We start from the raw sequence: 19,768 nt of genomic DNA on the forward strand, positions 1-19,768 counted from the left end.
AACATGATTTGCAAATGGCTGCACAAAGCATGTTCATTTTTAAATAATGCTTTATTTAAAGAAATTGAGACACCTTAAATCATACCTGCAAACTGCAACAGTTGTGACAGGAGAGCATTCTCTGCCACAAATGTAAGGCAAACCGCAAAGTTTAATATTGGACAGCCATTTACTATTCCACCTCAACCATTATTAACAAACAAATGGAGGTTTAGAATAGTACAATTAGCACTACGTTAGCAGCCTGAAAAACAGCACTTGCCATATTGAATGAAACCCATTAACTAAACATGAAGTACTCCTTGAAAGGATGGATGAGTGGTGGCGTGTTGATAAAGGCATCCAGATAAGGCAGGGCATATAAAAGTGCAGTACATTTAATGATTTATTTTTTAATGAATTCAACCAGTTCAAGTATTTTAATTTTTTTTAAACAAATACATATATAAAAGTTACACTGGGCCTACGGTGAAGCAGACAGCAACTACTTCAGTGGGCACTGGTCCACCCAATCAGCTGTGGTAGAAGAGCCTTGACTGTCTGAGCCATCCAACTCCTCACCAAGCAAAGACATCCATATAAACATGTCTGACATTCCAACTGAACCAAGTAATGAATGGTTTAACATTGGAACAAAATACACCAATGAGTTTGTCAGACATTTTCCTTTTTACAGGCACTGTCTGGTACTTAATGGAGCAAAGTGGGGTTGTAAGACCGTGTGGGTGGCATGTGTGCCACTACCAGTGTGTTATCTTGATTGAAGACCTGATTATATTTCTGACAAACGCACACACCCAGAGTCAGGGGGCAGTCCTTAGGCCAGGGTGGGAGTGGCCCGAGGCAAGAAGAGTGCAGCTGTGTCAGAGGGGGTCACGTCCATTTGTTCTGTGCTCTCGTTCTCTTTGGGGGAGGTATCTTTTCTGGAAGATCCTGCAGAGTAAGGCATTCATTGTCAATGCCTCCCCTAGAAATATCTAGGACAAACTATTACCCTGTCTCTTAATTCCACTTAACTCCTGTCTAAAGGCAGACAATATGCCAGGAAACTGACCTTTCTGTGTGCTGATTATGACGCAGTCTGCTTCATCCTCATCTTCCTCTGTGTCTGCCTGGAACCCATCTGTCTTCATCGCCTCCACCTGAAAAAAAGGAGTACTCATTAGAATCTGACATAACAGTCAAAGCAATAGGATCAGAACAAAGCAACTTCATATTAAGATTTCACCAGACGTGTCCAACCTGCTCAGGGTCGGCAGCCTTCTTCATGAACTTGGTGATGGACATGCTGCCGGCACTCTTCCTCTTGTTGGAGGATGGCGTGTGGGAGGCCTGGGGGGTGGTTGGGGAGTTGCCCTGTGAGCCTGTGGCCGCTGGGGCCTCTTCACGGGGCACATGGGTCCCTGAGATGAGGTAGTTCCACTGGCAGGGTACAGGGAGGGCCTCCTGGATGAAGCGAGCCAGGACGTCTGATTTGACGTACCAGCAGCAGCGTCTGAAGGCTGAGCGCTTCTCATACACAGCATTCCCCTTGATAAGGCGCTTTAGACGGACCCTAGAGCAGAAGCAGATGAGAGACCATTTCAGTAATGAAAAATGAATACTTTTATAAAGCATCTGCACAAGTTTAGTATGACTTGACTAATTCGGTAACATAGCAAGCGTTAAGTAAATCAGGTTTGAAGTCACCTGGTGGGGATGTTGTCTCCTGAGTTCTGAGGGCTGGAGATGGGCGAGGTCGACTGCTGGCGACAAAACTCCTGGAACTCTGTGATGATCACCTTATTACTGTTCACATTTCCATGTAGCAGGGGCAACAACTGGAACAGCACTGAATATATGGGTTGGGAAGGGAGATGGGAAGGTTTTTTAAAACACATTCTACATCTAGGCTTATTCACGCAAGGTTTGGGCAGAAGGCGCCATTCAATATGAACAGATACTCCCTCAGGCAGCTATTGAGCAACTCAGGTCAGCCATGAAGAGTGTTGACAGTTCACAATCACTTGTAGCACAGTAAATACTAGTTGACGTCGATGTCGCATATAAAGCTGGTCTGAAAACAATACAGATCTCTTATGTGATTGTGAATGGTCTTAAGTTTAGATGTCTCCCTTGCAGTCTAGACAGCTATCAATAAGTGCTTCATGATGATTACAGGTACATCTCATATCAGTCTCGGGTGTTACATCCATCACCACAATCAAAAGATAGATTTTTGGTGTAGACCAGGGGTGTCAAACTCATTTAGACCCGTGGTGCCGCTTTCGGTCTTTAACGAGGTCAGGAGGGCCACACTAAAGATTTTTTTTACCTTAATTGGGTTATATTTCCTTGCCGTCAAAATTTGCAAAAAGATTGATCTATCGAGGGCCTCCTGGGTGACGCAGTGGTTAAGGGCGCTGTACTGCAGCGCCAGCTGTTCTACCAGAGACTCTGGGTTCGCGCCCAGACTCTATCGTAACCGGCCGCGACCGGGAGGTCTGTGGCCTAGCGTCGTCCGGGTTAGGCCGGTAGGGAAATCCCTGTCTCATCGCGCACCAGCGACTCCTGTGGGCGGGCCGGGCGCAGTGCGCACTAACCAAGGTTGCCAGGTGTTTCCTCTGACACATTGGTGCAGCTGGCTTCCGGGTTGGATGGATGTGTTAAGAAGCAGTGTGGCTTAGTTGGGTTGTGTATCAGAGAACGCATGACTTTCAACCGTCGTCCCTCCCGAGCCCGTACGGGAGTTATAGCGATGAGACAAGATAGTAGCGACTAAACAATTGGATACCATGAAATTGGGGAGAAAAAAGGGTAAAAAATAAATAACAAATTTGATTTCAATTCTCCCCGATTGTCTAGCTTTTGTTTTGGTGATTGTTACCAAGAGGACAGATGGTGGGGATATTTTTGTCTGCAAAATGTATTACGCGGAAACGGCGGTGGAAATGCCTTTATGTGAAAATACTGATATAACAATCATCATATCGAAGTAAACTTGTAGTCACGCGATGATATGGTGTGTTTTCCTCTCACTACAACCTGGGAAACAAACTAAATCAGTTCTGATGAACTTCACAGTGGTGAAAGCGCACAGTGATCTTGATGCTCCTTTCCAATAACAATGTCAGTCATCATGTAGACTTGCCTACCTGCAGTGTATCTGTGAGCGGAGCACATGTGCCAAGACCAGAGTACGTACATTTGCTAATTAACACAACAGTATGTGACAAAACTATCAGTAGAGTTGAAAGTGCGATGGAAACACACAGAACTTTAGATTTGTTTTCGGTACATGAAAACTAACACGAAAAAAAGTATATTGTGTGCACTACATCATCATGCACATATTTTTTATCTGCAACAAGTCCGTTGTTGGTGGATACACCACTAGCGGGAAAATGCACATTTTCTTCATGCATATTTTAGAATATTCGTATGAAAATCTATAGCCAAATCTGTAGCCAATTGAATGGAAACCTAGCTAGTGACACTATTCAAATAGCACATGGCTCAACCAAATTACCAATGTTCATCATTCTGTAAGAACTCAGATAAGAATATCAAAGACAAGCACACCCGGTCAGTTTTTCCACGCAAACCAAGACCTACATTTCATCACGGTTCAGTCAGTAAAACATGACTCAGATGATCACTTAGAGGTGACAAGGCTAAGGCCCAAAAGGTTCTAAATGACAATACTGCAGTGACAAAAGAACTCCTCTTACCTGAGTGATGTTCCCCCCAGGCATAAGAATGTACTCACGCTGCTCATCTTCTTGTAGTTTCTGTGTGTTGTCCTCTGGGGTGGAGGACTCTGGCTTGGGCAGGGGTTCCAGCAGGCACACCGCAAACTGCTGCAAGAGCTCCAGATGGGGACCCTGTCCCTCCCACACACAGCCTCTCACCACAGCCTCTAGCACCTTCACCTTCTTCTTGGCCATCAGCTCATCCCACTCCCGGGCCTTCAGCTTCTGACGCACCTTCTGCTTCTCTGGGTCGCCACCCTCCTAGATTCACACCACAGGTATAGGAGCAATTAAGTGTGCTAAAAATAAGCCGTGGATAATGTCTCCACCCCTTAATGTAAAGCACGTCAATCATTAGTCAAACCAGTCCACTGGAAAAGAACAGTAAATAAAGACATGAATAAGGAATGAAGAGCAATTGAAAGTACCTCTTCCTCCAATGCCCCCTCCCCGTCTGATAGGTATCCATGTGGTACGAAGAAACCATCTTCATCATCGTCATCATTTTCACCTCCATCATTATCATTATCCTCCTGCAAAAACAAGTCAGTTTAGGGCCTCACAATCAGCTGGAATGATTCAGTTTACAACAATGAGCTAATCTTGATATCAAACAGAACAACAGAGCACCAAAAGCTGTGACAGAAGTGTATTGAAAAAGAGACCTACCCCTTCACTGTGTGACAGGGACTCTCCTGGCTCCTCTTCCTCCCACTCCTCATCACTGTCCACCTCATAATCCAACAGGTCCTAGAGGAAACACAGACTTTAGTCCTATATAGAAAGCGCATGAAACATGGAAGTCACAAAACACCTGACATCACCACCAGTTAGGGCTGGGAATTATCAGGGACCTCACGATATGATATCACAAAACTTTTGATATGATATGCATTGCGATTATCACAATTCTATATGTATTGCGATTCAATGATTGCGCCCTATATGTCTGCTGCAGAGAGACAAGAGAGCATGACAAAACAAGTTTCGATCAGTCAGGGAGTAAGTGCTGAAAACATGTTGGCTCATTATTTAAAAAGATGGGAACAAGCTATAGGATGAAAAATAAAATACCAGAGTTTTTGTGCAGGTACATCTGACTAGCGCTATCTAACGATACATAAGGTAAAAAAATATATTTAAAAAAAAAAGAAACAATTACAAATCTAAATCTTGAGTCAAACATGGATATATCGTGATTTGTAACTATCGATTGTAATATGGCAGAAACGAATAAGTAAAGAAGTGAAAGGATTGAAAAGGATCATGGTCAGAGAATGAGGGAAGCCTCACCTTGTCCTGTCTGAGAGGGCAGCGAGGGGAGATGTGGGGGCTGTTTTTTCTCCACGTGCCCCAGTAGGCAGGCCGGTAGTTCTCACGGAACTGAAGGAGCTTCATGCGGCCGTAGTGCTGCCTGTCAGGCACACCATCCGGTTTGGGTCCCTCCACCACCTCCATCATCGCTACACACTCCCTATGCAGACAACAGAAATAGGGGACCAACGTCAAAATAGGGAAGTATAGAAAATGGCTTCTTTCCATTAGGAATCCCTGATTCTTCAGTTTCACAAAATTTCAAGACTTCAGTAATTCAAGTCACCGCAGATTTTTTTAAGGGTGTGTGGTGGTCTCACCTCATAGGGTATGTGCTTCTGGGCTTGGTCTGGCCTGATCTGCGGGGCTTATTTCTGGTCCAGTCACTCAGGCCATCCAGGCTTCCATCAGGTTTAGCCAGATACCTGTCCAGTTCCTCCAGGACCACCTCCGCACATTGTACTCGGGTCAACGGCGCCAGACACATGTGCTCCTTTATCTCAAACGGGGCAAACTTTTCACAGGCAGACGCAAGGGTCTGAAGTAGGAGAGGCAAAGGTAAGAAAAGTTTTACATTTTTTTATTTAACCTTTATTTAACCAGAAAGGGCCCATTGAGATTAAAATCTCTTTTTCAAGAGCGCCCTGGCCAAGATAGGCAGCACCAAGTAATAATAAAAAATAAAAAAAAAGGACAGACAGACATGAAAAACTACAAGTAATCTAGTAAAAACCATTGAATTCACAAGAGTATAAAACAGCAAATTAAAAACATTGACGGGTCAGGGATTCAGCCTCAAAACCCTTCATCGGTGAATTTAAAACACCAATCGGGACAAGTTCTTCCAGTTTAAAAGTATTTTGTAAGGTGTTCCAAGACGATGGCACAGAGTACATAAAAGCCCTTTTACCAAATTCAGTTTGGACATTTGGAACAGTTAGCAGGATAAAGTTCAGCGAACGAAGAGAGTACCCACCACATTTCTGAACAATAAAAATACACAAATAAAAAAGGTAGTAAACCCAAAATGGCTTTGTAAATAAACGTATACCAGTGACTGAGCCTACAAGTGACTAGAAGGCCAGCCAACCCTGGTACACAAAGTACAGTGGTGCGTAAGGGTTTTGCAGTTTAAAATAAATCTTAAAGTGCCATGGTAAAGTGTGTCAATTGATCTCAAACACTGAGCGGAAGCATTCATATATAAAATATCCCCATAGTCTAGTAAAGGCATAAATGTAGCTGATACTAGCCTGATAACATTAAATGAACACCACCATTTTGTGATTTCTATTTTGTTTTCTTCTTGTTCAAACCAGTCAGAGGAATCTTACCTTTGTGACCTGCTGGGGAGTCTTGGGTTTCTGTAGAAATCGTGTGATCTCGGCTTTCTCTGCTTTGAGCCTCTGTATAGAAAATGTTAAGATGCATTATCAGGTCTGTTACAATTAAGTGGCAATTGTCAAGCTTAAAAATGTCAGTGTCAGACATTACATTTAATTTTAGAGAATAGAAACAAAATGATCAACTCACATCCTTCTCTTCTTTCAACCGTTTTTCCTCCTCTTTCTTTCTCTTTTCTTCAAGTTTTGCCCTGGGGAAAATTATATGTGAATGTCAATTGCAAGGATTACATTTGCTTTAATAAAAAAAAAAACATTCAATCAATTTTTCTAGTAGAGTCAATATAAAAGTAACAAGACATTTCAGATCTGTAGCTAGCTGGTTTTTGATCAAGCAACACTCACTCTTGCTTTGATTTGCGTTGCTCCTCTTTCGCTCTTAATTTCTCTGCTTTTTCCTTTTCCTCTTTCTCCTTTTTATCTCTTTTTTCACGCTCTTCTTTCTCTTTTTTCTCCTTTCTTTCCTTCTCCCGGTCCTCCTTCAGTTTGCGAGCCTCCTCTTTCTTCTTCTCTTTAGCGTCTTTAGCCTCCTCTCGCTGCCGCTCTCTCTCTTTGCGCTGGTGTAGCCTCTCCTCTTGCTCCTGCAAACTCTATGGAGAGAAGAAAGCACAAATTCCGTTTCAGATGAGTGTCTATATGAAGATGTTAAAATAGGCAAAAGTACACCAAATACTGAAGTGACTTATTGCCGCTAATTATACCTTTAAAGATCTTATTTTCACAGTTGTCTGCTCTATTTTAGGGGTGGTATTTGGTTCCTGTAAAGAGAGAGGAAGAAAGGTAACCTAGATTTATAATTTTTCATTTCAGAATAGTGATTTGAAAAGTTAACAGGAGCTTGCTGATGTAGATTTATTCAAAAATCACTGCTGACAATGAGTGTTCATTGAATTTAATTGCCATTTTGTACTCACTGTGACAGTAGGAGTGTTCTCTGTCTTAGCAGCCTCTGGGGAGCTCTCGGCCGCTGACAGAGAGCTGGTGGATGAAGGAGAAAGCATGGACTCATTCCCATGACTGGACATATCAGCCTCCTCTTGTTCTTCATCCTCCTCCTCTTCTGTGTCAGAACCCTGTGTGGTGTCTAGCTGTGAGATGGATGCAGTGTCCCCCCTGTCCTTCTCCTCCTCCCCATCCTTCTGTTCATCCCCCAGCTTGTAGTCTATGGGCTCTGTCTTGGCAGTGTGATCTGTTTTGGTGGCTGTTACAGCACTTAGGGTTTTGCTTAGGTGGCTGTTTGGTGTCGGAGGACACGAGGCAACAATGGGTGTCGCAGGTTGCTGCTTTAAAAGGTCAGTTGAATTGGAGTCCTCAGTGAGATCAATAACTATGCTTTTGGCAGGGGACGCTTGGGTACTGCGACTCATGAATCCATCCAGGGGGCCACGGCCGTTAACCAGGGCCGGTCCATGGCGCACAGGTAGGGGGGAGCAATCGGATTCGTTCTCCCCATCTGAGAGCCCAGGCCGGGAAAGGGTGCAGGTCCTTTTGGGCTCACTGATGTCCTTGGGCTCTGGGTTTAGACGCTTGAATGGAAGACGAGCTGAGGAGAAAATATCCTTTATCATCACTGATGTTTAAGTTGGACTAAATCTATGTTATATTAACAAATCTTTGGGCAAACAATAATGATAGCTTTGAGTGATAAAGCAAAGACACTAAATTATTACAACAAATTCGATTAATTTGAAATATAATTTACTAAATTAGAATGTCATTGAATTGTTTCAAATAGTTTGATAGCATTATGTATCATCAGTCTCCTTTTGAAAATTAAAACCATCTAATATGCATTCAAAAGACCAGATTCACTTACCCTGAACAAGCTTCTTGTTAGCATTGCTGGATTTGACTTTGCCATCCATACCTGTAACCAAAACAGGGTATGGAAGATGAGACAACAACATACCACAACCATTCTCCTGTCATGAAACATTTTCTGAACAAAAATATAAAATGCAACAATTTGAAAGATTTTACTGGAGTTACAGTTCATAATGAAATCAGTCAATTTAAATATATTCATTAGGATTTCACATGATTTGGAATACAGACATGGATCTGTTGGTAAAATATAACTTTAAAAAAAGGTAAGGTCGTAGATCAGAAAACTAGTCAGTATATGGATATTGGCGGGAACTGGAACATGCTGTCGCACATGTCAATCCAGAGCATCCCAAACATGCTCAACAAGTATGTAGGCCATGGAAGAACTGGGACATTTTCAGCTTCCAGGATGTGTACAGATACTTGCGATATGGGGCCGTGCATTATCATGCTGAAACATGTGGTGGCTGCAGATGAATGGCATGACAATGGGCCTCAGGATCTCAGCATTCAAATAGCCATTGATAAAATGCAATTGTGTTTGTTGTTGGTACCTTGTGCCTGCCCATACCATAACCCCCCCACCACCATGGGGCACTCTGTTCACAACGTTGACATCGGCAAACTGCTCACCCACACAACGGCATACACTCTGTTTGCCATCTGCCCGGTACAGATGAACCTGGGATTCATCCGTGAAGATGCCAGTGGCCATCAAAGTTTAGTATTTGCCTACTGAAGTTGGTTACGATGCTAAACTGCAGTCAGGTCAAGACCTGGTGAGGACGATGAGCACGCATATGAGCTTCCTGAGACAGTTTGTGCAGAAATTATTTAGTTGTGCAAGCCCAGTTTCATCAACTGTCCAGGTGGCAGGTCTCAGACAATCCCATAGGTGAAGAAGCCTGATGTGGACATCCTGGGCTGGTGTGGTTACACATGGTCTGTGGTTGTGAGGCCATTTCGACATACTGACATATTTTCTAAAACGACATTGGAGGCGGCTTATGGTAGAGATACTAACATAAAATTATCTGGTAACAGCTCTGGTGGACATCCCTGCTGCACACTCAATCAAAACTTGACAGCTGTGGTGGTGTGTGACAAAACTGCACATTTTAGAGTGCCCTTTTAATTGTCCACAGCACAAGGTGCACCAGTGTAATGATCATGCTGTTAAAATGCCACACCTGTCAGGTGGATGGATTATATTGGCAAAGGAGAAATGCTCACTAACAGTGCTGTTAAACACATTTGTGCACAATACTTGAGAGAAATAAGATGTGTGCATATGGAAAATGTCGAGGATATTTTATTTCAGCTCATGAAACATGGGCCCAACAGAAAGTGTTGTGCAACGTTGCATTTATATTTTTGTTGTGTAGATGGATTTGTTTTTCAATGCACTTTTACTTCACTATCAATAATTGCAGTAGTACAATGGCTCCAGCTGCAAACGTGTTACCAGTCCCTTTGTTGCACAACACTTACTAGAAGAAAGCATTCGGTGCAGTATCTTTATAAAATGTCCAAAATCAAAAGGACAACCACAAGAATAGCCACTACACATATGACTTAGTCACCAACTACTTTATCCCCCACTCAACTGTATTATTACTATGAGCTGACGTTTGTTCTTAGTTTACTCATACTGTTAGTTTGACAAATTGCATCCAGGTTATTCAAGTACATATGTAATAAATACTTGTCAGTCAACTAGGGCGCAATCAAAGGTTATCTAGACTTGACACCAACCAAGTTAAAGGACAATCGATGCCGTTCAAATATAATTTTTAATCAAGTGTAAAAATTAGTTACGAGACGATGGCACAAGTGGTTGGGCAAACTACTGGGAGGTGTTAGCTTTGCTCTCCCGCCATTCAGTGAATCAATCTGAGCCCAGTGCAAAGGCCCGGCTATAGCTAACTTTACACTCATACCGCCGCGGGGAGAGAAGAAGAAAAAGAAGACATGCTTGTTAGTTAGGTTAGCTAGCAAGCAAAGTTTGTAACAGTACGATAATGTGTGGCGCGATGTCTAATTAAAATGTTATATTCTGACAATCAACAAGCAGGTCAGCAAAACCACCGAAATCATTGAGTGTTTTGGTTCATATTAGCTAACGCTAGCTAGCTGAAGGCAATGGCGTGTCTAGCAAGCTAGTAAGGTTAGCACAAACTCATCACATCACTGACGTTAGCTTCCAAGCTGGCTGACTAATAAATAATAAAGGTAACTTCAAGGGTAGCTAGCTAACGTTACATGAAAGCTCACTTTACACTAACCTTACGAGCTTGTGAATGTTATGAGAGTCTGGCCAACGATAACAACTAAGTGTTAGCTAACTAACCTTACTTGAGGTTAGCTAGTTACAACATGCTACTAGTACAGTAGTTAGCTGGCTAAATACAGCATGCTAGTTAGCTAAACTGGCTAGCTCGACAGAAGTTAGTGTTGACTTGCTATGTGGTCGTATATAAAGGCAAGTCAAACAGTATATAGCTACCTCAGATAACTAAATGCCCAAAACATTTGAAGGTTAAAACATAGCAAAATATCGTCGCTACCTCCCCTCCGTGGAGTGGATGCTAAATGCCCGTCCACGGATGGATCTTCCGCCGCCGCCAGCATCACCATCCGAGAACTTCCCTCACTTTTGATATCCTTGTGCGGAAAAGCGTTGTAATTAACACAAAACCATATGAAGTAGCAATATTGACAGGTCTTCCAGAGTAACACTAATACCATGCAAATATAACGATGACTGGGTTCTATTACTTTTAAGACTAAGTTAATTTTATTCTAGCCGCATTTCCCACACACTCCCTTTGCGTGGATCCCGTTGCTGCCTCGCGCCCGTCAGTCAGATTTGGCGGGAGCGTGTCGCTGTCCTCAGAATCCTTTGCTGATTGGCCAGAACGCTGGATCACTACCCGACCGAAGGGCGGGATCTAGACGTTTTTTTCTGGATATTTTGTCAGTCACGCCTTCTTTTGAGACGTTGTTCTTTTATGATAGGTTGCTTTCTCTGTTTTCAAGAGAGTACGATCAGTGATTGGATTTCACTGAATAGTGTCGTGGAACAAAATTCTAATAAAGTCGTGATTGGACAAAGTCACTCAGTGTGTTTTAACCAGTAAATACTCTAAACATGTTGATAATCAGAAACGATGTATTGTACTGTGAAGTAATCAAAATACAAGCTTGCATGCATGCAATATTAAATAAATTAACAGAATGTATGTCTGAATGTCAGTTAATTGTTTTAATGGGAAAATAAAATGATGCCAAAACAGTTGACAATTTAGAATAACTGAAAAATAATACAAAAGGCAAAATATCTCTGACAAGAAGACACATGAGGTAGACCAGACACACGTTGGACAGATGGCCTGACAGATATGGCAGCTCTGCTTCTAGCTCCTAAGCGCAAGTATTTCGCTACACCTGCAATAACATCTACTAAATATGTGACCAATACAATTTGATGTCATGTTTGTTTGACTAGATAAGTCAGTTAAGAACAAATTCTTATTTACAATGTCAGCCTACATCAGCCGAACCCAGATGACACTGGGCCAATTGTGCACCACCCAATGGGACTCCCAATCACAGCCAGTTGTGACACAGCCTGGATTTAAACCAGGGTGTCTGTAATGACATCTCTAGCACTGATATGCGGTGCCTTAGACCACTGCACCACTCAGGAGCCCCAAGTGCACAAGTACTGTGAAATGCCTTTCTTGCTAACTCTACACCCAACAATGCAGTGATCAATGTCAATGTAGTACTAAAAAATAACAACAAGATGTAAGGCTGAGGAGGGAATGAAATCTATAAAAGGAAAAATAATTTATTGTCGATCACCTCTTCCTCTCACAAGGCCTTCATGTGAGGGCTCCTCCTTGTCAGATGCACTCTCTCAACAAATAAATACAATTCAGAGTTACAGACACAATGATCATTGATTAACTCATTGGAGAACACAGTTGGCAAGTATCATGTCTCAATGAAAATCACCAGAAAATACTATGGTTTGGGAAAGTATGAGCCTTTTGTTGAGGTGTGGGATGCAAATTGACGAGTTAGTGATGGATTAACTAGGTATGACTGAGATCAACAGAAATTAAGTTTCTTCACATATTCTGTTTGGGTTTCTGCTACTGTGGGGTGCAAAATGTGTTGTAGAAAATATTTCTAGGACACTGTACGGTACCAATATGTAGCCTAACCATATGGTATAAAATACAATATAATACAATATAACGTATGTCAAGGGAATCGGGCAATAGTAAACTCCTGACAATAGAAAATCATATTCAACATCAACTCCACAAAACTGATAGTTGATCAAGAAAAGACATCATTGCCAATTTTCCATAACGTAGCTGTTATCATGTCAAGGGACATCTCCATCTCTCTCTGAAGTCACACGTCTTCCCTCCACGCACTATATAAGGTCACGGGATCTGTAGATTCACAATCGAAACAATTGTATTCAAATTTGCCTTGGTGGGACCTGTGTTGAACTACAACTCCCTCAATGCAGTGCGGGAGATTTGGTTGGACGCGACCCCAACACTTTCCTCTACTAGCTAGATAGCACAGACACAAAGTCAACATAGGCTATATCGTACAAATTTATGAAAACAAAATGTCGCGCTTTGGTCTTAATTTAAGGTTAGGGTTAGGCATAAAGTGAGCAATGTGGTAAAGGTTAGGACTGATATGAGGTTTAGCTGTAAAAATCTGCTTTTAAGAAAATAGATTGTAGAAATGGGCGGGGTTTATGAGTTTGTGGCTGTGGTAGCTAGTGTCGACCATCCCGAACCGAACTGGAGTTAGTGGTTTTCAGGTAGGTGCTAGCGAAACATTGAATTACAAGGAAATAAGTTACACAGTCACTAGCTTTATTTCTTTAAAGTAACATTGAATCTGTTATCAACCAGTTCACTGTATCCACTCGGCAGCTAGCCTTTTCATTACATTTCGCTTGAAGACCGCTAACAAATCATCATCTACATACTGACAGTACTAGCTAATTTAACGTTACTGTAGCTAATTAACGTTAGCTTGCTAATTAGAGGTAGTTATTCAAACATTTTATTTTACGCGTGGTCTTATATTTTATTGCCAAATCATAGTTAGCCACTTAACATAAGAAATGTATCAAAGCTACGTTTATTATTTAAACTGGGTTTACAGAAAATATTACCTCCTAGCTAGCGTACCCGTATCTAGTTCACGTGACCTGGCCATCTCGTGCATATAATTTCACCTTTGTCATCATCTTGATATGACTTGTGTTTTGTTGTTGTTGTTGTTGTTTAATAATAAATAATATATGCCATGCTCTACCAACTGAGCTACAGAAGGACTAGTTGTAAATTAGACACTGCACGTCCCCAGATAATTATTTATACTTTTTTTTTCATTGCATTTTTATGAGATGGAAAGTGCCAATTATTTGTATTATGTTGCAGGAAAGGACACGCATAGGATTTCATAATGACAGGTTTGTATCTAAATGTTTTGCAATTCAATTATGTTCTTCATGAAACATGACATGTACCTGCTACAAGTAATGCATATGCATGACACAGATTATAAGTGACACACTCAAGGGGGCTGGGAATTGCTATTGATATGATATTATTTTTTATTTTATTTTTTATTTCACCTTTATTTAACCAGGTAGGCTAGTTGAGAACAAGTTCTCATTTGCAACTGCGACCTGGCCAAGATAAAGCATAGCAGTGTGAACAGACAACACAGAGTTACACATGGAGTAAACAATTAACAAGTCAATAACACAGTAGAAAAAAAAGGGAGTCTATATACATTGTGTGCAAAAGGCATGAGGAGGTAGGCGAATAATTACAATTTTGCAGATTAATACTGGAGTGATAAATGATCAGATGGTCATGTACAGGTAGAGATATTGGTGTGCAAAAGAGCAGAAAAGTAAATAAATAAAAACAGAATGGGGATGAGGTAGGCGAAAATGGGTGGCTATTTACCAATAGACTATGTACAGCTGCAGCGATTGGTTAGCTGCTCAGATAGCAGATGTTTGAAGTTGGTGAGGGAGATAAGTCTCCAACTTCAGCGATTTTTGCAATTCGTTCCAGTCACAGGCAGCAGAGTACTGGAACGAAAGGTGGCCAAATGAGGTGTTGGCTTTAGGGATGATCAGTGAGATACACCTGCTGGAGCGCGTGCTACGGATGGGTGTTGCCACCGTGACCAGTGAACTGAGATAAGGCGGAGCTTTACCTAGCATGGACTTGTAGATGACCTGGAGCCAGTGGGTCTGGCGACGAATATGTAGCGAGGGCCAGCCGACTAGAGCATACAAGTCGCAGTGGTGGGTGGTATAAGGTGCTTTAGTGACAAAACGGATGGCACTGTGATAAACTGCATCCAGTTTGCTGAGTAGAGTGTTGGAAGCAATTTTGTAGATGACATCGCCGAAGTCGAGGATCGGTAGGATAGTAAGTTTGGCGGCGTGAGTGAAGGAGGCTTTGTGGCGGAATAGAAAGCCGACTCTTTGATTTTCGATTGGAGATGTTTGATATGAGTCTGGAAGGAGACTTCACAGTCTAGCCAGACACCTAGGTACTTATAGATGTCCACATATGCAAGGTCGGAACCATCCAGGGTGGTGATGCTAGTCGGGCATGCGGGTGCAGGCAGCGATCGGTTGAAAAGCATGCATTTGGTTTTACTAGCGTTTAAGAGCAGTTGGAGGCCACGGAAGGAGTGTTGTATGGCATTGAAGCTCGTTTGGAGGTTAGAAAGCACAGTGTCCAAGGACGGGCCGGAAGTATATAGAATGGTGTCGTTTGCGTAGAGGTGGATCAGGGAATCGCCCGCAGCAAGAGCAACATCATTGATATATACAGAGAAAAGAGTCGGCCCGAGAATTGAACCCTGTGGCACCCCCATAGAGACTGTCAGAGGACCGGACAGCATGCCCTCCGATTTGACACACTGAACTCTGTCTGCAAAGTAATTGGTGAACCAGGCAAGGCAGTCATCCGAAAAACCGAGGCTACTGAGTCTGCCGATAAGAATATGGTGATTGACAGAGTCGAAAGCCTTGGCAAGGTCGATGAAGACGGCTGCACAGTACTGTCTTTTATCGATGGCGGTTATGATATCGTTTAGTACCTTGAGTGTGGCTGAGGTGCACCCGTGACCGGCTCGGAAACCAGATTGCACAGCGGAGAAGGTACGGTGGGATTCGAGATGGTCAGTGACCTGTTTGTTGACTTGGCTTTCGAAGACCTTAGATAGGCAGGGCAGGATGGATATAGGTCTGTAACAGTTTGGGTCCAGGGTGTCTCCCCCTTTGAAGAGGGGGATGACTGCGGCAGCTTTCCAATCTTTGGGGATCTCAGACGATATGAAAGAGAGGTTGAACAGGCTGGTAAATAGGGGTTGCTACAATGGCGGCGGATAGTTTCAGAAATAGAGGGTCCAGATTGTCAAGCCCAGCTGATTTGTACAGGTCCAGGTTTTGCAGCTCTTTCAGAACATCTGCTATCTGGATTTGGGTAAAGGAGAACCTGGAGAGGCTTGGGCGAGTAGCTGCGGGGGGGGCGGAGCTGTTGGCCGAGGTTGGAGTAGCCAGGCGGAAGGCATGGCCAGCCGTTGAGAAATGCTTGTTGAAGTTTTCGATAATCATGGATTTATCGGTGGTGACCGTGTTACCTAGCCTCAGTGCAGTGGGCAGCTGGGAGGAGGTGCTCTTGTTCTCCATGGACTTCAGTGTCCCAGAACTTTTTGGAGTTGGAGCTACAGGATGCAAACTTCTGCCTGAAGAAGCTGGCCTTAGCTTTCCTGACTGACTGCGTGTATTGGTTCCTGACTTCCCGACACATTGGTGCCGATACGATGTGTTGCAATTCTCAAGATGCTATATGTATTGCTCACCATATGTCTGCTGCAGTTGGACAAGAGGGAGCCATGAGAAAACAAGTTTTGATCACTCATGGAAACAAGTTCTGAAATCAAATTGTCTCCCTATTTAAAAAGAATATGGAGTTTTGGTGCAGCTACAGCCAACTAGAGCAAAAATTATATTACAATTGTCAAAACAATACTATTTATTGTCAAATAATATCCTGACATGTAACTCTACTTATTATTTTGTTGTATATTATTATGATAATTTAATCACAAATTCTCATAGTTAAATTGTGGACATAAAGATCAACTGATAACACTGACCACTTTCACTATTGTGCCTCACCATTTGTTATAATATCGCTAAAGAAAATCTCAAATTTCACTGTATTCTTGTTTTCCTGTGTCATCTCTGCACTGACATCCTGTTTTCCCACATTGTAAATCATCTGTTTTCAGAGCAGGTCAACAACTTCCCACTGCTGCCTAAGTTCCTGCGAATCAAGCCCTGCTTTTACCAGAATGTGGAGGAGGAGATCCCAGCCCCGCACCGACAGCTGGTTCGCAGGGTCTACAACCTCTGGATGTGTGAGTTACACCAACAAACCTTCTTGAGTCACACATAGGCCTTCTCTGGGAACTGGACTGTGTTTAATTCAATGCTGAGTGAATGTAATGTTTTCTGCTATCTCTGCAGTGTATTCAGTCACACTGTGTGTGAACGTGGTGTCATGCATAGCTTGGTGGGCAGGAGGTGGAAGTGCAGCCAATTTTGGCCTTTCCCTGCTCTGGCTTCTTCTCTTCAGTCCGTGCAGCTACACATGCTGGTTTAGACCTCTCTACAAGGCCTTTCGGTAAGGTCCACTCAACAAACGTCAAGCCGAACATCTATACTTTTTCACTCCAAATACTATTTTTTTGACTGACTTCATACCTCCCTTTGTCTTTCTTAGAGCTGACAGTTCCTTCAACTTCATGGCCTTTTTCTTCATCTTCTTCCTCCAGTGTGTTTTTGCTCTCATTCAGACTGTGGGCATCTCTGGTTGGGGTGCTTGGTGAGTATGAATATTTTATTTCCTCAAGCCTGGAAGGGACTGTCTAGGACTTTGGCTGCTATATCGGAATGGCTTATGTTTCACTTACCTCAGGAATATAGACAAATCTTCAGTTTGGCAATAAAGATCACCTGTAGATTGTATCAATGCCACCTTAATTTTACTCACTGCAGTGTCATGCTGTGATAGGTGAATAACTACAGTTGATGTAATCCAGTATTCATGCCATTGACAAATACTAACCCCACTGCTCCACCACTCCACCACAAACCCCCAAAGTGGTTGGATCGCGACAGTGCTGTTTTTCAGCTACAACGTGGGTTCTGCTGTAGTCATGCTATTCTCAGCTCTGCTCTTTACTCTGGTGACTGTGTTGATGGGATTGGTTCTCATCAGGGTGAGTCCAACTTGCGCACACACACACCTGAAAAATGCACGAGCACCCGGAAACACACACACAAACCAGAAAAAATACATCACCGTTTTGACAATTCTCATTGTAGGCAAGGAAAGAGAATGAACTTTCATGACTGGTTGGTTTGTCTGCTCTGCTTCTATCAGGTTCATGGGATGTACCGTGGCGGAGGGGGCAGCTTTGAGCGTGCACAGGAAGAGTGGACCACTGGACTCTGGAAGAGCGCCCCTGTGAGAGAGGCCGGCTTCAATGCTATCAATGAAACTGGCCCAAGCCTACCCCAATACCCCGCTGTGCCAAGCTACCCAGACAATGGCCCCTGGTAAATAAAACCCTAAGTGGACTCTAGATGGAGACAGAGCACTTTATTCCATGGCATGCAAGATAGTCCACCACGCCACACTAGTACAATCTCACCGTGACACTATATGAAATGCATAGCTGGAATTTAAGTAAGAATGTTAATGGGAAAACAGGCATAATCAGCTGACTTTATTCAGCAGGACTTTGTGTTAGACATTGTTTACTGGAGTGGGAAGCTTTTCCCGGGAAACACATCTAAGCCTTATATTGTTGGAAAAATGTGTGGAGATTCAAAATATGATCCATTACATGTTTACATTTATTTTCTACTCTCAAAATATGAATCTGTTCCCTCATATTTGAAAGAGCGACTGGAAAATATATATGATTTTCTTTTGTACTTGGAGAGCTAGGGGTGTTTTATATTACAGTAGCAGAATTAATACTGTTCAAGAAAATTGATATGTCTGAAACAGAAAAGAAGCAAGGTGATTCCAAAGTTGTTTTTGGATCAATTTTGGCAGCCATATTCGGTAATCAATTCTTGCCAGTACAATACTGTACTTCATGAAATCTACAAAAGCCTTAACACTACTAGACATGACTGAAGGATCAGGGTCCTCTCCTTGAAGTTGGAAATATGGATATAGTGCATTTTTTATTTAGTGATGAGATGTATTTAGTTTTTTATTGATATTACAAGTGTTTATTTTTGATACCTTTTCTTCTTGCTTGATCTGCTTTTGCCTTGTTTCTGAAAACTAAATGCGCCTTAATCGTACATGAGGTATTTGCATGTTAATTCTTTCCCCCCTTGACTGTCGCCATAAGTGCTGCTACTAGACGAAGCCAATGAGAAATGTGCTTAAACACATCACTGTTAGATACTGTATCCTTCTAATTCAACCTGAGCCTTATATCTTTCACTCATCCTGTGCAGTGCACTGATCTTTCTTTGCTTTTGATGGTCAGTGCCCTGTTGTGTAATACCCCTTCTCTCTAGCCAGTGCTCCAAAACAGCTCATCTCAGTCAATGTGTTCCAGGCTGGAGCTTTGTGTTTACAATGTGGTTGGGAGAGCGGCAGCCACTCATCTTGAATAGAAAAATCAAATAATAAGTTAAGTCACATACTCAAGTGTTCATCTCCAGGGTTAACTACCATAATGAGGTTTATTTTTAATTTGCTTTGTATGGCTTGTCTGTAATGCATGTCATTCTGTAGTGAATATTTAGAAGACATTCTTGAAAATGCTTCAAATGTGTTGCTGCAATGACTAAGCCTAGCACGAACCACCCTGATCTTGCAAGCTTTCATTCTGTTTCGCTACACAGATACTGTGTCCGTGGAGTGAAACAGAATGTAAGCTTGCGAGATCAGGATGGGTCGTACGAGACTAGCAATGACTCACTACCATGAACATTTCAATCAAACAATTATCACATTACATTGTTTACTTCATACTTTAAAGTATGCATTTATTTTCAATACAGTACAAAATGCCATACCAATACTGTATTCACAGCTTTCAGTAGATCATAATGGCAGGGACATTACGACAGGCAGACCTCGTCTGTCATTGTGTAAAACAAACTCCCAGAAGAAAAACTAATTCCAGTGAAGTGACTGTCAGTTGCTGTACATTTTTACCCATACCACTCTGAGGACCCTTTTTGTATTTATCGCTTTTCTGCTACATATACATACAGTACCAGTCAAAAGGACACAACTCATTCAAGAGTTCCTTTATTTTGACTATTTTCTACATTGCATAATAGATATCAAAACTGTAAAATAACACACATGGAAT

The 19,768-nt window shown here is 42.3% G+C and overlaps 2 protein-coding genes across 4 annotated transcripts; one reads left to right on the forward strand and one right to left on the reverse strand.

The window, feature by feature from the left end:
* Window positions 1–32: 32 nt before the first annotated feature.
* Window positions 33–11,195, reverse strand: LOC118390084 (chromatin assembly factor 1 subunit A-like). Of its 3 annotated transcripts, none has more exons than XM_035780298.1 (17): window positions 11,054–11,195; window positions 10,843–10,939; window positions 8,265–8,315; window positions 7,363–7,991; window positions 7,150–7,206; window positions 6,794–7,038; window positions 6,579–6,639; window positions 6,380–6,451; window positions 5,366–5,583; window positions 5,025–5,205; window positions 4,401–4,481; window positions 4,160–4,264; window positions 3,749–3,992; window positions 1,690–1,831; window positions 1,243–1,555; window positions 1,055–1,142; window positions 33–933 (listed from the first exon to the last, which is right to left on the reverse strand). In XM_035780298.1, the coding sequence occupies exons 2-17, from the start codon at window positions 10,910–10,912 to the stop codon at window positions 818–820; spliced, it is 2,673 nt and encodes an 890-aa protein (XP_035636191.1). In that variant the 5' UTR covers window positions 10,913–10,939; window positions 11,054–11,195; the 3' UTR covers window positions 33–817. The 3 variants fall into 3 exon arrangements, with proteins under 3 accessions (XP_035636191.1, XP_035636200.1, XP_035636181.1); XM_035780307.1 differs by having other exon boundaries at window positions 11,099–11,122; XM_035780288.1 differs by having other exon boundaries at window positions 10,843–11,172.
* A 1,739-nt stretch (window positions 11,196–12,934) lies between these two features.
* LOC118390114 (secretory carrier-associated membrane protein 4-like) lies at window positions 12,935–19,405 on the forward strand. The gene is made up of 7 exons (XM_035780358.2): window positions 12,935–13,130; window positions 13,759–13,790; window positions 16,646–16,774; window positions 16,884–17,040; window positions 17,140–17,241; window positions 17,521–17,638; window positions 17,803–19,405. The coding sequence occupies exons 2-7, from the start codon at window positions 13,784–13,786 to the stop codon at window positions 17,980–17,982; spliced, it is 693 nt and encodes a 230-aa protein (XP_035636251.1). The 5' UTR covers window positions 12,935–13,130; window positions 13,759–13,783; the 3' UTR covers window positions 17,983–19,405.
* Window positions 19,406–19,768: the final 363 nt, after the last annotated feature.

This window comes from Oncorhynchus keta, chromosome 1 (genome assembly GCF_023373465.1).
Source record: "Oncorhynchus keta strain PuntledgeMale-10-30-2019 chromosome 1, Oket_V2, whole genome shotgun sequence".
NCBI lineage: Eukaryota > Metazoa > Chordata > Actinopteri > Salmoniformes > Salmonidae > Oncorhynchus > Oncorhynchus keta.

Bases quoted from the DNA above. Each gene is read 5' to 3' on its own strand.
- LOC118390084 (XM_035780288.1), bottom strand. From the start codon at position 11,023: ATGGTATTAGTGTTACTCTGGAAGACCTGTCAATATTGCTACTTCATA. The intron at 5,206-5,365 runs GTGAGACCACCA...TTGTCTGCATAG, and splicing joins AGAAGCACATACCCTATGAG to GGAGTGTGTAGCGATGATGG. The intron at 934-1,054 runs GTCAGTTTCCTG...CTTACTCTGCAG, and splicing joins CATAATCAGCACACAGAAAG to GATCTTCCAGAAAAGATACC.
- LOC118390114 (XM_035780358.2), top strand. The intron at 16,775-16,883 runs GTGAGTTACACC...CTATCTCTGCAG, and splicing joins GGTCTACAACCTCTGGATGT to TGTATTCAGTCACACTGTGT. The intron at 17,639-17,802 runs GTGAGTCCAACT...TGCTTCTATCAG, and splicing joins TGGGATTGGTTCTCATCAGG to GTTCATGGGATGTACCGTGG.